At 36.8% G+C, this 13370-nt stretch overlaps 1 protein-coding gene across 1 annotated transcript in view; it reads right to left on the reverse strand.

Annotated features, from left to right (window-relative positions):
* The window catches only part of sorcs3b (sortilin related VPS10 domain containing receptor 3b), a 91861-nt gene that overhangs the window by 55716 nt on the left and 22775 nt on the right, over positions 1 to 13370 (reverse strand). The window contains exon 2 of the mRNA XM_073826654.1: positions 8994 to 9061. Coding sequence (XP_073682755.1) covers positions 8994 to 9061 — 68 coding nt within the window. The remainder of the gene's footprint in view (positions 1 to 8993; positions 9062 to 13370) is intronic.

Here is a 13370-nt window from a genome sequence, read left to right on the forward strand (position 1 = left end):
TTACCGACATCATTTACTACAGCCTGCAAGCTGAGCTTTAACATTCACCTCTTTTAATAACATGCCGCCACATCCCTCCCTCCGCTACTGTCTCTCTCTCTTTCTCTCTCTTTCTTCCATTCACTCTCTCTTTGTTCCTCCTTCTCTCCCATTCCTCTACTTTCGTCTTCCTCATTTCCTGTTTATGCCATTTCTGTTTGTGGAAGTTTGATAATGGCTTTCTGTTTTTTCTCTCTGTAACCCCCCCCAGCTCACCTCCCTTTCTGAGTGACACACACCAGGAGAGGAAATCTCATCAGGGCTTGCAGCCAAAAAGAAATTAAACAAAGCCTTCCTTCAAGGTGATTGCAGTGTGTGTGTGTGTGTGTGTGTGTGTGTGTGTGTGTGTGTGTGCGTGAGCGTTTGTGTCTATGCGCGTGTTTGCAGTGATGGCATGTTGATAAAGGATGATGTCATATTACATATCTCCCAAAACATATCAAGTAGTCTGTTTAATTACTGCAACATCGTTTTCATTATTCTTTTAATTAAAATGGACAAAAGTCCATCCAACTATCAGCTGCACTGATGATGATCATGTTGTGCTTGTGGCTACAATTACTCTGTAGTTCAGTTCCTTTTCCATTTAGGTGGTATTTATAGAGTTTTTGTGTAAACCACAACTTTAGTAAGAGATAAAATCAAGCACAAAACTATAATAGAGTAAATGAAAACTATTCAATTTGCAGAGAGGTGATTATATTCCACTAAAACTGATAATAACATGTTTGTAATATTAAGCTAGTTTGAATAAAGCACTAATCATTTTAGTTTTGTCCCAAAAACTTTAATAATTAATATTTTAATTAAATTAAAGGGATATTTCACCAAAATTTTTTTAAATAACCCCACATGATTTACTCACCCTCAAGCAATGCTAGGTGTATATGACTTTCGTCTTTCAGATGAATATAATCTGAGTTATTTTAAAAATGTCCTGGCTCTTCCAAGCATTATAATGGCAGTGAATGGGTGTTGAGATTTTGAAGTCCAATAAAGTGCATCCATCATCATAAAAAGTACTCCGCATGGGTCCGGGGGAATAATAATAATCTGGTTACTGGCTAGGCTTCTTCTTGAGCCACTCCTTTGTTGTCTTGGCCGTGTGTTTTGGGTGGAATGCTGGAATACCCATCCACAACCCATTTTCAATCCCTTTTTGTCTTGTTCCCTTAGCAGAAAAACACCCCCAAAGCAAAATGTTTCCACCTCCATGTTTGACGCTGGGGATGGTGTTTTCGGGGTCATAGACAGCATTCCTCCTCCTCCAAACAAGGTGAGTTGAGTTGATGCCAAAGAGCTTGATTTTGGTCTCATCTGAACACAACACTTTTACCCAGTTCTCCTCTGAATCATTCAGATGTTCATTGGCAAACTTCAGATGGGCCTGTACATGTGCTTTCTTGAGTGGGGGACTTTGTGGGCACTGCAGGATTTCAGTCCTTCACGGCGTAGTGTGTTACCAATTGTTTTCTTGGTGACTATGGTCCTGGCTGCTTTGAGATCATTGACAAGATCCTCCTGTGTATGTTCTCATGATCATTAAGGCTCCATGAGGTGAGGTCTTGCATGGAGCTCCAGACCGAGGGAGATTATTTTGTGTTTCTTTCATTGGCAAATAATCAGACCAACTGTTGACACCTTCTCACCAAGCTGCTTGGCAATGGTCTTGCAGCTCATTCCAGCCTTGTGTAGGTCTACAATCGTGTCCTTGACATGCTTGGACAGCTCTTTGGTCTTGGCCATGGTGGAGAGTTTGAAATCTGATTGACTGATTGCTTCTGTGGACAGGTGTCTTTTATGCAGGTAACAAACTAAGATTATGAGCACTCCCTTTATGGGCGGCTGCATATATGGAAAAAAAAAACACCTAACCCTAAAAAATTCTAACAAAAGGTTTCTCATCTGTTTTTTGTAGTATTAGGTGTCCTTAATAACATATTAAAAGTTTACCAAAGTTTGACCACTAGAAAGGTGTCATTTTCAAGATGGCGTCCAAGATGGGCAGAAAACCTTTAAAATATCCTAAGTCCTTCATTATTTGACCTGGATAAGTATTCTTGGTGTCTAACCCCATGTTTTCTGGGTCGATAAATCCATTGGACTTGTCTAATTACATACTTATGGAATACATGATTTTGTGAGATTACTGTAAGGTTTTATCTTTGTTTGGGGTGAAACAGAGATGTAAACGATTTAGCCTATGTCATGTAACTCCTATTCAGTACGTGTTTTTGGACACATACAGCTTTTTTTTTTTTTTGCTAAAACAGTTGACATTCAATGTAAAAGTTATTGCACCCAAAAGTTCCTTAAACTGGAGTTGTATAACTTTGGTCATAAACAACTCTGAATTAGCCCAAACAGAGGCCTGTGTGTGAACCCTCTAAAATGGTCACTCACTGTACTTGTAATCACTTACAGGTGCATCTCAATAAATTAAAATGTTGTGGAAAAGTTAATTTATTTTAGTAATTCAACTTAAATTGTGAAACTTGTGTATTAAATAAATTCATTGCACACAGACTGAAGTATTTTAAGTCTTTGGTTCTTTTAATTGTGATGATTTGGCTCACATTTAACAAAAACCCACCAATTCACTATCTCAACAAATTAGAATACTTCATAACACCAATTAAAAAAAAACCTTTTTAGTGAATTGTTGGCCTTCTGGAAAGTATGTTCATTTACTGTATATGTACTCAATACTTGGTAGGGGCTCCTTTTGCTTTAATAACTGCCTCAATTCAGCGTGGCATGGAGGTGATCAGTCTGTGGCACTGCTGAGGTGGTATGGAAGCCCAGGTTTCTTTGACAGTGGCGTTCAGCTGATCTGCATTTTTTGGTCTCCTGTTTCTCATTTTCCTCTTGACAATGCCCCATAGATTCTCAATGGGGTTCAGGTGTGGTGAGTTTGCTGGCTAGTCAAGCACACCAACACCATGGTCATTTAACCAACTTTGGTGCTTTTGACAGTGTGGGCAGGTGCCAAATCCTGCTGGAAATCAGCATCTTTAAAAAGCTGGTCAGCAGAAGGAAGCATGAAGTGCTCTAAAATTTCTTGGTAAACGAGTGCAGTGACTTGGTTTTCAAAAAAACACAGTGGACCAACACCAGCAGATGACATTGCACCCAAATCATCACAGACTGTGGAAACTTAACACTGGACTTCAAGCAACTTGGGCTATGAGCTTCTCCACCCTTCCTCCGGACTCCAGGACCTTGGTTTTCAAATGAAATACAAAAAGAGGACTAAAAGAGGACTTTAGACCACTGGGCAACAGTCCATTTCTTCTTCTCCTTAGCCCAGGTAAGACGCCTCTGACGTTGTCTGTGTTTCAGGAGTGGCTTAACAAAAGGAATATGACAACTGTAGCCAAATTCTGTGACACGTCTGTGTGGTGGCTCTTGATGCCTTGACCCCAGCCTCAGTCCATTCATTGTGAAGTTCACCCAAATTCCTGAATCGATTTTGCTTCACAAGCCTCTCAAGGCTGCGGTTCTCTCGGTTGGTTGTGCATCTTTTTCTTCCACACTTTTTCCTTCCACTTAACTTTCTGTGAACATGCTTGGATACAGCACTCTGAACAGTCAGCTTCTTTGGCAATGAATGTTTGTGGCTTACCCTCCTTGTGAAGGGTGTCAATGATTGTCTTCTGGACAACTGTCAGATCAGCAGTCTTCCCCACGAGTTTCACAATTTGAGTTAAATTACTGAAATAAATGAACTTTTCCACGACATTTTCATTTATTAAGATGCACCTGTATCTATCATGCAAATATGCTAATTAAAATATTAGATGGCCAAAACATGTATGGCACCAGTATTCCTGGTCTAGGAGAAATACAAAGGAGTAATGCTCATTTTAAGGACCTGATGCCCGCCATTTTGAAAATAGGGCCTTTCTTGGAGTCAAACTTTGGTAAACTTTTAGTATGTTTTAAGTACATCTGATACTACTGTAAACAACTGAGAAACCTTTTGTTAGAATTTTTTTGGGGTCAAGCCATATTTGCAGCTGGCTATTAAGAGAGATCAGCTCATTAAAAGACACCTGGGAGCCAGAAATCTTGCTGACTGATAGGGGATCAGATACTTATTTCACTCATTAAAATGCAAATCAACTTTTTTGAAACACGTTTTTCTGGATTTTTTTGTTTTTATACCGATAATTTCTTTGTCAGTGGGCAAACGTACAAAATAAGCAGGGGATCAAATATTTTTTTTCCTCACTGTAGATGAACGCAAAAGTGATGAGAGTGGAAGCACAGTGGAGATAGCAAATCAAAACACGGTTCACGAATTAGAAGTACAAAACAGGGATTTGTAAAGAAAAATGTTGGAGGATTTCGATATAAGCCAAAAGGTTCTGGCCAGGATTTCTATATTGCCTAAAATATCCAGATTTTGGCTGTTTGTGCTGTGTAGACAGATCACTGTATGATATCCGCAAGAGCTATAAAGAGCAGACAGCTCCTTATGCTTTTGTATCGCTCTCGCAGTACTTTATTTACATACACCAATCGGTCTGCGCAGCACTGCTTTAAGTCAACGGCTTTGACCGTTCTCTGTAGATCCCACCTTCTCACGTGCCTGCATGTTATTGGTCAAACTACTTTTCAGTCATTACCTTCAACATGTATGAAAACAGGAAAACAAAGCCAAATATAGAAATCCTGGCCAGGACTTGTCCCTATACAAATCTCAACACCCATTCCACTCAAACCCTCAACACCATTTTTTAAGATAACTCAAATTGAATTCGTCTGAAAGAAGAAAGTCATATACACCTAGCACTGCTTGAGGGTGAGTAAATCATGTGGGGTTATTTTAATTTTTGGGTGAACTACCCCTTTAAGGACAAGAATCATCAATTCATCATCTTTGAAACCCCACTTTCATTGCAATCTTAACACATCTGAACAGTACAGTACAGGAGCATGAAAGTAAAAGGACTATACTAGTTCAGACAGAACCAGTTACCCATTAAAAAATTGAGGGTCTAGGGTTTTTAAATTTCATTAAAGGTACTTTAATCGCAGTGAACTGTAGATTTCACTGGGAGCCATTTTAATGGATAAAATAGTTCGGAAATGCTCAAGTGAGAAACGCCCCAGTTGAGGGAATTTTTAAACAGACCCTTTCAGACAGCCAGAGAGAAATGCACCGCAGCAGTCTAATCTGAAACTTAAAAAAGCATACTAAAGTACGACGAGCTTCTCAGCAACTTGTAAAAAGGCAGAAAAAAGTGTTTTGTGAATAGTGAGGGTTTATAAATGAGTAAATGATTGTTCTCTGTGATGTGAAGTCGAAATTAATGGGGGGAAAATTCAGAAAGTGAGGTGACAGAATGTACAGTCAGTGCTTTCTTTCTCTATGTACAAGCCTGGCTAACACAGCTACCTTGCAATTCTTTTCTTTCCATTGTCTACACACTATGACAGAGAGAGAGAGCTGGGTCATGGTACAGAGCGTCCCAGGAGAAGACAGGGATTAAGTACTTCACCCCGGGGCATATCAGCAATGGTCAGTGAAAGTGCTTCCGAGCAGAATTTCATCCCAGATCTTTGCCATACATATAGTCCGGTGTGCTTGCCATTAACGCACTTGTGGCTAATGTAAGAATGTGTGTTGATTTGTAATGGGCTGGAAGCGTAATACTAATACCACTGCGTTATCAGATCATTTTATTCAGGCTGGTTCAGCAGTGCTGTAGCAGTTAGAAGGTTCACACCAGTTACTGTTGAAAGAATGCAAGTTTTATGTCTCTGCCCTTTTCCTAGCACTGTTACAAAATGGTCCCTGTGCTCTCACTATAAAATACCGAGTAAAAAATATTGAGTCTGTAACACACACCCATGAGGAATGGCAAACTTTACATACAGAAGGCATACAACAGAGGATTATGCATTTACAGTAATTAATGATGAACTTTGTGAAAAAGAAGTGAGCTTAATTCTTTTGAACATGCACTTGTAGTATACTTCAAATTATACATATATTAAAAAAACTGTACTTGAAGATAATATACGGTAATAATAGTTAAATAAAAGACCACTTAAGTGTACTTAAAGGATTAGTTCACTTCCAGAATAAAACTTTACTGATTATTTACTCACCCCTATGTCATCCAAGATATTCATGTCTTTCTTTCTTCAGTTGAAAAGAAAATGTTTTTGAGGAAAACATTCCAGGACTTCAATTATGGACAATGGGTTCAAGGTCCAAAGGGCTCTGCATGATCCCAGCCGAGGCAAAGGGTAACAAAACGATTTAACAATTTATATACTTTTTGACCACAACTGCTCATCTTGCTTGTCTTGTACTTCGGTTCAAAAAGGTAGGGTAGGGCGATAAACTCAATCTCATTTTTTTCCAATTTAAAATTCATCCGACATCATTGTTTTGCCTTTTTTGTAAAGGGCGTTTGACTTTCTTTGCACGTTCGCTGTGTAAACACCTGATCGGTGCTTACACCTCACATGTACATGATTCTGGTCAAGCTAATGTAAGATGAGCATTTGTGGTTAAAAAGTATATACATTTTTATTTTTTTTTGAAAATGGCCGATTGTTTTGCCAGACAAGACCCTTATTCCTCAACTGGGATTGTGTAGAGCCCCTTGAAGCTGCATTGAAACGGCAATTTGGACCTTCAACCCTTTGGGCATAACTGAAGTCTACTACATGGTGAAGAATGTTTTTCCTCAAAAACCCTATTTTTTCCCACATGATCATCTTAGATGATATAGGGGTAAATTATCAAGACTTATTCTGACAGTGAACTAATCCTTTAAAGCAGTCATTCCCAAAGGCGGGGTCGAGTGGGTCGCGGGAAATATTGTATGGGTCGCCAAGTCGAGCACTATTTTTCAGTGCGCTATATACTCTTGATTAAAATTTATGTGTAGTTCACCTATTAGCCGCACGAGGGAGCTCGTTGTTTTCTTCTTCTGCTTTCTTTTTTTTGTTGTTGTTCTTTAGCTGCGCTCTGCATCGCCTGTTTCATACTCCGTCTGCAGTGCGTATGCGTTGCGTATTTTTTCCGCACCCATGTTAACGGATTGGAGCGTTCACACTGCACGCGGTTGCAGTCCAGCAGTGCGTCCCAGAAGCAGTGCGTTTGCAGCAGAGCAGCGATCATTTCGGCAGAGTCTATTTTTTTGCTGTGCTGCAAGCGCTGCATGTGCTGAATTAAAGTGACAGCGCATTGTTCGCTGTAAAAATGAACATGGATTGACACGAAAATGTCCCATAAATGCATATAAATGAAGTCCACTTTTTCACAGTCAACACGTGGCTTTTTGGCTAGGTTTAAAATAAGGAAAAGTGCAGTTTTAAAGAAAAAGGCAACATAATACGTGCACTTGTCCAGGCAGAAAAGTTCTTTAAAGCATTGTTTTTAATAAAGATTTAATGCGAAAGAAAAGCATGAGAGCCGACTGCTTCTGTCTGTGGTAAGTTTTAATTAAAATATTTTTTGATAGCCCAATTTCAATTAGAAAAGGAAGCTATAGCCTCCCTATGTTGTGTTTAAATGTGTTGCAACTTGCTTGAGCAACTTAATATACAAATCTAGAAGTCAAGTGCATTGAATAATATGTTGTTTTTTGAGTTTAAACGTGAAAATGTCTGTTACTGTATTAGTGTACTGTGATAAAAGAGGATCACAATGCTGAAAAAGCACTTGTGGATTTGAAATCAAAATAACGGATAAATATTGTGTTTGTGGTAAACAGCATTTTCTGCAAATCTGCTTTTTACTTAAATAAAAAAATGTGCTTTGTCAAATATCTGTATCTCTTTTAAATAGTTAAGTGGAAGCATGACCTTAAAAATGATCACACATATTTTGTTAATGCATAAATTCTCTTCGTGATATATGAACTATATGGGCTTAATGTTTATTGGGTCACAAGGATTTATCGACTTTAAAATGTGGGTCCCCAGAAAAAAAGTTTGGGAAACACTGCTTTAAAGAATACATTTTCATGTAATATTATTTTTTACAGTTTTAAAGTAAACTTAAATCATTATTTTAATAATTTATTTTCATTATAAATTTAATAATAATTTTTTAATGAACTTTAATAATAATTTTTTACATGTTGACTAACATACTAAAGCACATGTGAAGTACTTGATTTTTATATACAGTATTTGTATATACTCAATAATTATAAACAGTTTGACAATATAATAATTGTAATATAATTAGTTAATTAAAACTGTAGCATTTTATTTGATACTCTGTTTAAATTTAATGTGTTACATACTAAACTGCCACTTGATCATTAAAAATACATGCTAAACAAGTGTCAGTCAAAATTACATTAATGTATATTTTAGTTGTTTATCAGTACATTCGGCAACAGACGTTAACCATATTTCAAGGATAACAGGAGTAATTAAATGTACTTAAACCCTACTTTAAGGGTCAAAAACATGTACTTTAAGTCAAGCTTATTGCATTTAATATAAAGTATTAAACTATAATTAATTTAATTGTGGTTAATATGCAATTATATATATGCATTTAGTATGCATGTAAGTATATTATTTTAAAGTACAGTATCCCAGCTGGGTTTTCTAAATTGCCTAAAATATCTGTTTTAAATTTGTTTTCCTATTTACATGCTCAGTAAAGTCCTCATAGATTATATGTACACGTATTTGCATTACTCTGACCGTTCTCTGTAGATCCCACCTTCTTGCACAACACGATTGGCCAACACTTTTCAGTCATTACCTTTAGAAACTATGAAAACAATAGGAAAACAAAGCCAAAACCTACACATTTTAGACAAAAATCCACAAAAAGAAGACATATTTTCACCCTGCTGTACTCGTGTCAAAAGTATACTAAAGTGTCTTTTGTTTCTACAAGGGATACAAGAGCACTGATGCTCAAAAGACTTAATAATCTCAGAGTTTTCTAACAGAAGTAGGTTTACCTCCATAGCGAACTCTCCGTCACGGTTCCCAGGTTAAAGTCGAACAGTTTTGTCAAAATCAGGATCACCTAAAAGAAAAACACGCAGACATTTAACAAATCACCCAGCAATCTCCATTTACAGATTTCCCCAGCTACAGCGCTCTTAATGTGCTACGCTAAATGATAAAATGTCTGTCAGGCAGCCTCGCAGTGATGGATGAGAGTAAATATCAGGTGTGAATTTTATTATCTTGAGATGACAGCAGAATAAGAGGCAATGCACTCAGAGCCAGGACAGCCTGATGGAGGTAATGATGATCAGGGGAAGAGAACAGAAGAGAGAGAGAGGGGAAAAAAACCATGATGCTGTACACACATACGCTAAAACACAAACACGCTCAAGCTGTCAAATGTCACGCCGAAACGTGGCAGGTAAAATGCTTTGCTCTTCCCACCTGACAAAACATTCTGAGCACACGCTTATAAACAACAGAACAAACGAGCATCTGTCTTTCCACTGTGAGTTTTTACCACAAAAAAAGAAAAGGGATAGAGAGAGACTTTGAATCAAAAGCAGACAGTAAGTGGTCCCTTTGCGACCGCGTCTGTGTGAGAACACAGTCTTCAGTATCGCGTCCACACACTAATGAATATTAGTCTAAAAGGTCCAATATTTCATTTCACACGCCATGATTGTTCCCTAATGAGAGTTCAGTCAACAGGAGTATTGTCATTAACCTAAAAGAAAATCGAGTAATAATTCACAAAAGGGATGCGGATGCAAACACAGCTGTTAAAGGAAAACCGATCCCAGCTATTGGCAATCTGTGACTATTCACACTGCGAAACGGGGTCCTGTGTTTGCGTACGCGTGTGTGTGCAACCTTCACTTCTCACGGCCCCACCTGTGACGGGACGTTTTCATCTGAGGTTAATTAACCAATCAGAAGAGGACAAACTATTAGCATATCCAAATACAGCATATCTGAAAGAGCAGGACCCCAGTCAAACTCACTCAGCTTCCTGAACCAGCAAAACCACCGTGATACTAGAACTAATTACATCTCCTGAAAGAGCGAAAGAGAGAGAGAGAGAGACCGGTGTCCATGGGGCTGAAAATGAATATTAATATCAAAGTCGAGGTTTCTATTGTCCGTTTCTATGAGGTCAATAATATGTGCGGCGATGTTATGCAGATTTAATTACATTTGCATATGAATGGTGGGTTTGATCAGTTCATGTTCAAGCTAAGATCAGATTCAGTTTAAACATGAATGACTTACTGTCATATTACAGTCAATACGCTGAGGTCTGCTCAGTGGCTTTATTCTTCTAACCTCAGACACATGAAAAAGCTTCACCGTTACATTCATCTTTTTTGTTCCTCTACCTTTTGTTCTCTCTGAAATAAATGTTTCATTACATGCGAAACATGTCAACATTGTTGAAGACTCAACATTCCTGTCTTTCTCAGCTAGAGCCGCTGTGTCATAAAATCCGTATTACACGCCGAATCCTACAACCGAACATTTCCATTTCCATAATTCCCATATCTATTTCATTTACTTTATTGCATTTGCCCATGAAATATGATTATCTAAATTGCAGCTTATAGTGCTGTGTATGGCCATTTTGTTGTGCTCTGCGTGATGCCATGGAAACAACTCCTGCTAAGACCAATCAGTATCCACTGAAGGCTGCTCACTTGACAGTGACAACAAGTAGCAGTGAAATCAAAAACAATAAGAACAGTAAGGACAGATGGTATGGTACTACTAACATAGCAGATGTTTCTTCCAGAGAAAGCTGACAATACTTTTTGCAGCTTTTGTGACTGAAACGGCAAGACATACCACTGTTTTTTTTTAACAAGACAAATATTCTGGTGCATATGAGCATTAAAAAAACAGTAGGATTGACTAAAAGTGTACGGCATGCAAGTACAGTTCAAGTCAAAAGTTTAGATTTGCACCGTATTTAGTACTGACCTAAATTTTCAAAAGTTTACATACACTTGATTCTTAATACTGTGTTGTTGATACTGATGATTTTTTTGTGATAGATGTTCATGAGTTTCTTGAACAGTTAAAAGTTTTCTTCAGAAAAATCTTTCAGGTCCCACAAATTCTTTGGTTTTTCAGCATTTTTGTGTATTTGAACCTTTTCGAACAATGATTATATGATTTTGAGATTAATTTTTTTACACTGAGGACAACTGAGGGACTAATATGCAACTATTACTGAAGGTTCAAATACTCACTGATACTCCAGAAGAAAACGCGATGCATTAAAGGAAAACTTTCGCCAAAATGCAATCTGGGGTGTTTTTTGGATTGTAAACGAGTCAAACTTTTATCTAAAAGCATAATTACGACGAAAGAGCCACTTTTAAGATTGACCGTGATTTTGTTTTTTTTTGGTCAAATGGCCGGTGAATGGGAGTGCTAGGGGAGCTACTTTGAGCGCATCAAAATCAATATTTTTACAACACTAAGGCGGCTCGACACACCATGACACTTTGCTTGAAGTATCGCCTGGGTCTCTACACATTAACTCGAGCATTGAGAACATTGTTTGTGTACACAGAGTTTACTAAAAAGAAAGGTAACTAACATTAACTAACTATGAGCAATACATTTGTTACTGTACATGCTATTTCACACTGCATTAACTAATGTTCACAAGATTTTAATATTGTATTAGTAAATGTTGAAATTAACATTAACAAAGATTAATAAATACTGTATAAGTGCAGTTCATTATTAGTTCATGTTAACTAATGTTAACTAAAGAACCTTATTGTAAAGTGTTCCTGAAATATCTTATTCAGGTCAGTACTAAATAAAAATAACATGCATTTTGTATGATCCTCTTATTTTGGTAAAATAATTAACATTTTGCAGATTCTGCAAGGTGTATGTAAACTTCAACTGTATATTTTCATATTGCACAAAAGACATCAGGTGTACACAGTAAAAAAGGCACATGCAATAAGAACAACATTATTGTTTTAAACTAAATATAAACCAGATTTTTTTCTTTAAGTTGCCTACAAAAGCTATTTTTAACATTAAAAAGACAAATGGTGTCTCCTGAACCTTTATTCTGGGACTCAATATTTAAAATTGTTAGAATGTAATTAAATATGTGATTATATTAAACTACAATGAAATAATTCAGAATATTCAAAAATTAATGTACACTGTGTTTCAGCCATATTCAATAAGATCCGAAATCGATTCTGTTTAAGTCATTTTAATCTAGCCAAAGTAATATATACCCAGCGGCTTGAATAACAATGCCTTATTTTATTAGTCTTTTTAATCATAATTAAATCAGAATCTGTGCCTGCAGAAATCCACAGAAATGCAGATTTTTTTTTTCAGAATTACAACATACAGATTGCATGCTCATTTATTAAAGACTTTCAGAAACTAATAAAAGTGCAGTGCTCTAAGCACATTGAACATATGTTGCCATATTGATATAAGCTTATTAGAGGTTTCTAACTATTTATAAATTTCTAACTATTTATAGTAAAGGCACAAATAAGCATAAAACTGTTTGTTTATCCCATTTTTCCCATTGATTACTATTTTCCAAGTGACTACCTTACTAAAATTATTCTGTTTTATTTATGTTGTTGTGGACCATGACATTTTGAAGAAGACTCAAGGCTATTCTCAAAGAGGACCATGAGCCTTTTAAAATCCACTCATGGGAAATCATGATACACTTGTAAACTTCAGCTTTTAAGCTATAACTTTTTAAAAATGAAATAATATATGGAATGGGACAGGTTGACATTTTAAATCAATTTGTTGACTGAAAATCCTACCTTCTCTATCTTTCTTTTGAAGCCATTATAGAATGAGTGTTTTTTTTTTTTCTCAGAAAAGAATAAGGCCTGTGAGGTTTTCTAGTTTCCCAGCCACAGAACATAAATGACACCACTCTTGGCTTAACTACATGCAGCTTGAACTGGGAAGTATTGTTGCATCAGTATTAAAATTCAGTAGAATACCAGCCTCTGGCACCTCAACTAAATCAACATTTTAAGCAACAAATAAACAGCCTCAGGCAAAATGAAATGAAACTACTGTAGGATTGTCAGATAGGTCCAGTGTCAATAACTCATGATTAATCTAATCATTTCTTGCAGTTAACACATTAACTCATCCATTTCTTTAATAATGGGTATGTGTTGGGTATAATGACTATAATGCATACAAAAAAGCTAATTTCTGCAACAATTCTACAGTTTCTCAAAATGCACAGGAAATGCAAATTCTAAACCAATGCAAAGCTGCAATGGGTAAATAACAATTTTACATATGGGATAGTTCACCCAAAAATGAAAATTCTATCATTAATTACTCACTTACATGCCGTTCCA

This window comes from Garra rufa, chromosome 21 (assembly GCF_049309525.1).
Source record: "Garra rufa chromosome 21, GarRuf1.0, whole genome shotgun sequence".
In the NCBI taxonomy this organism is placed as follows: Eukaryota; Metazoa; Chordata; class Actinopteri; order Cypriniformes; family Cyprinidae; genus Garra; species Garra rufa.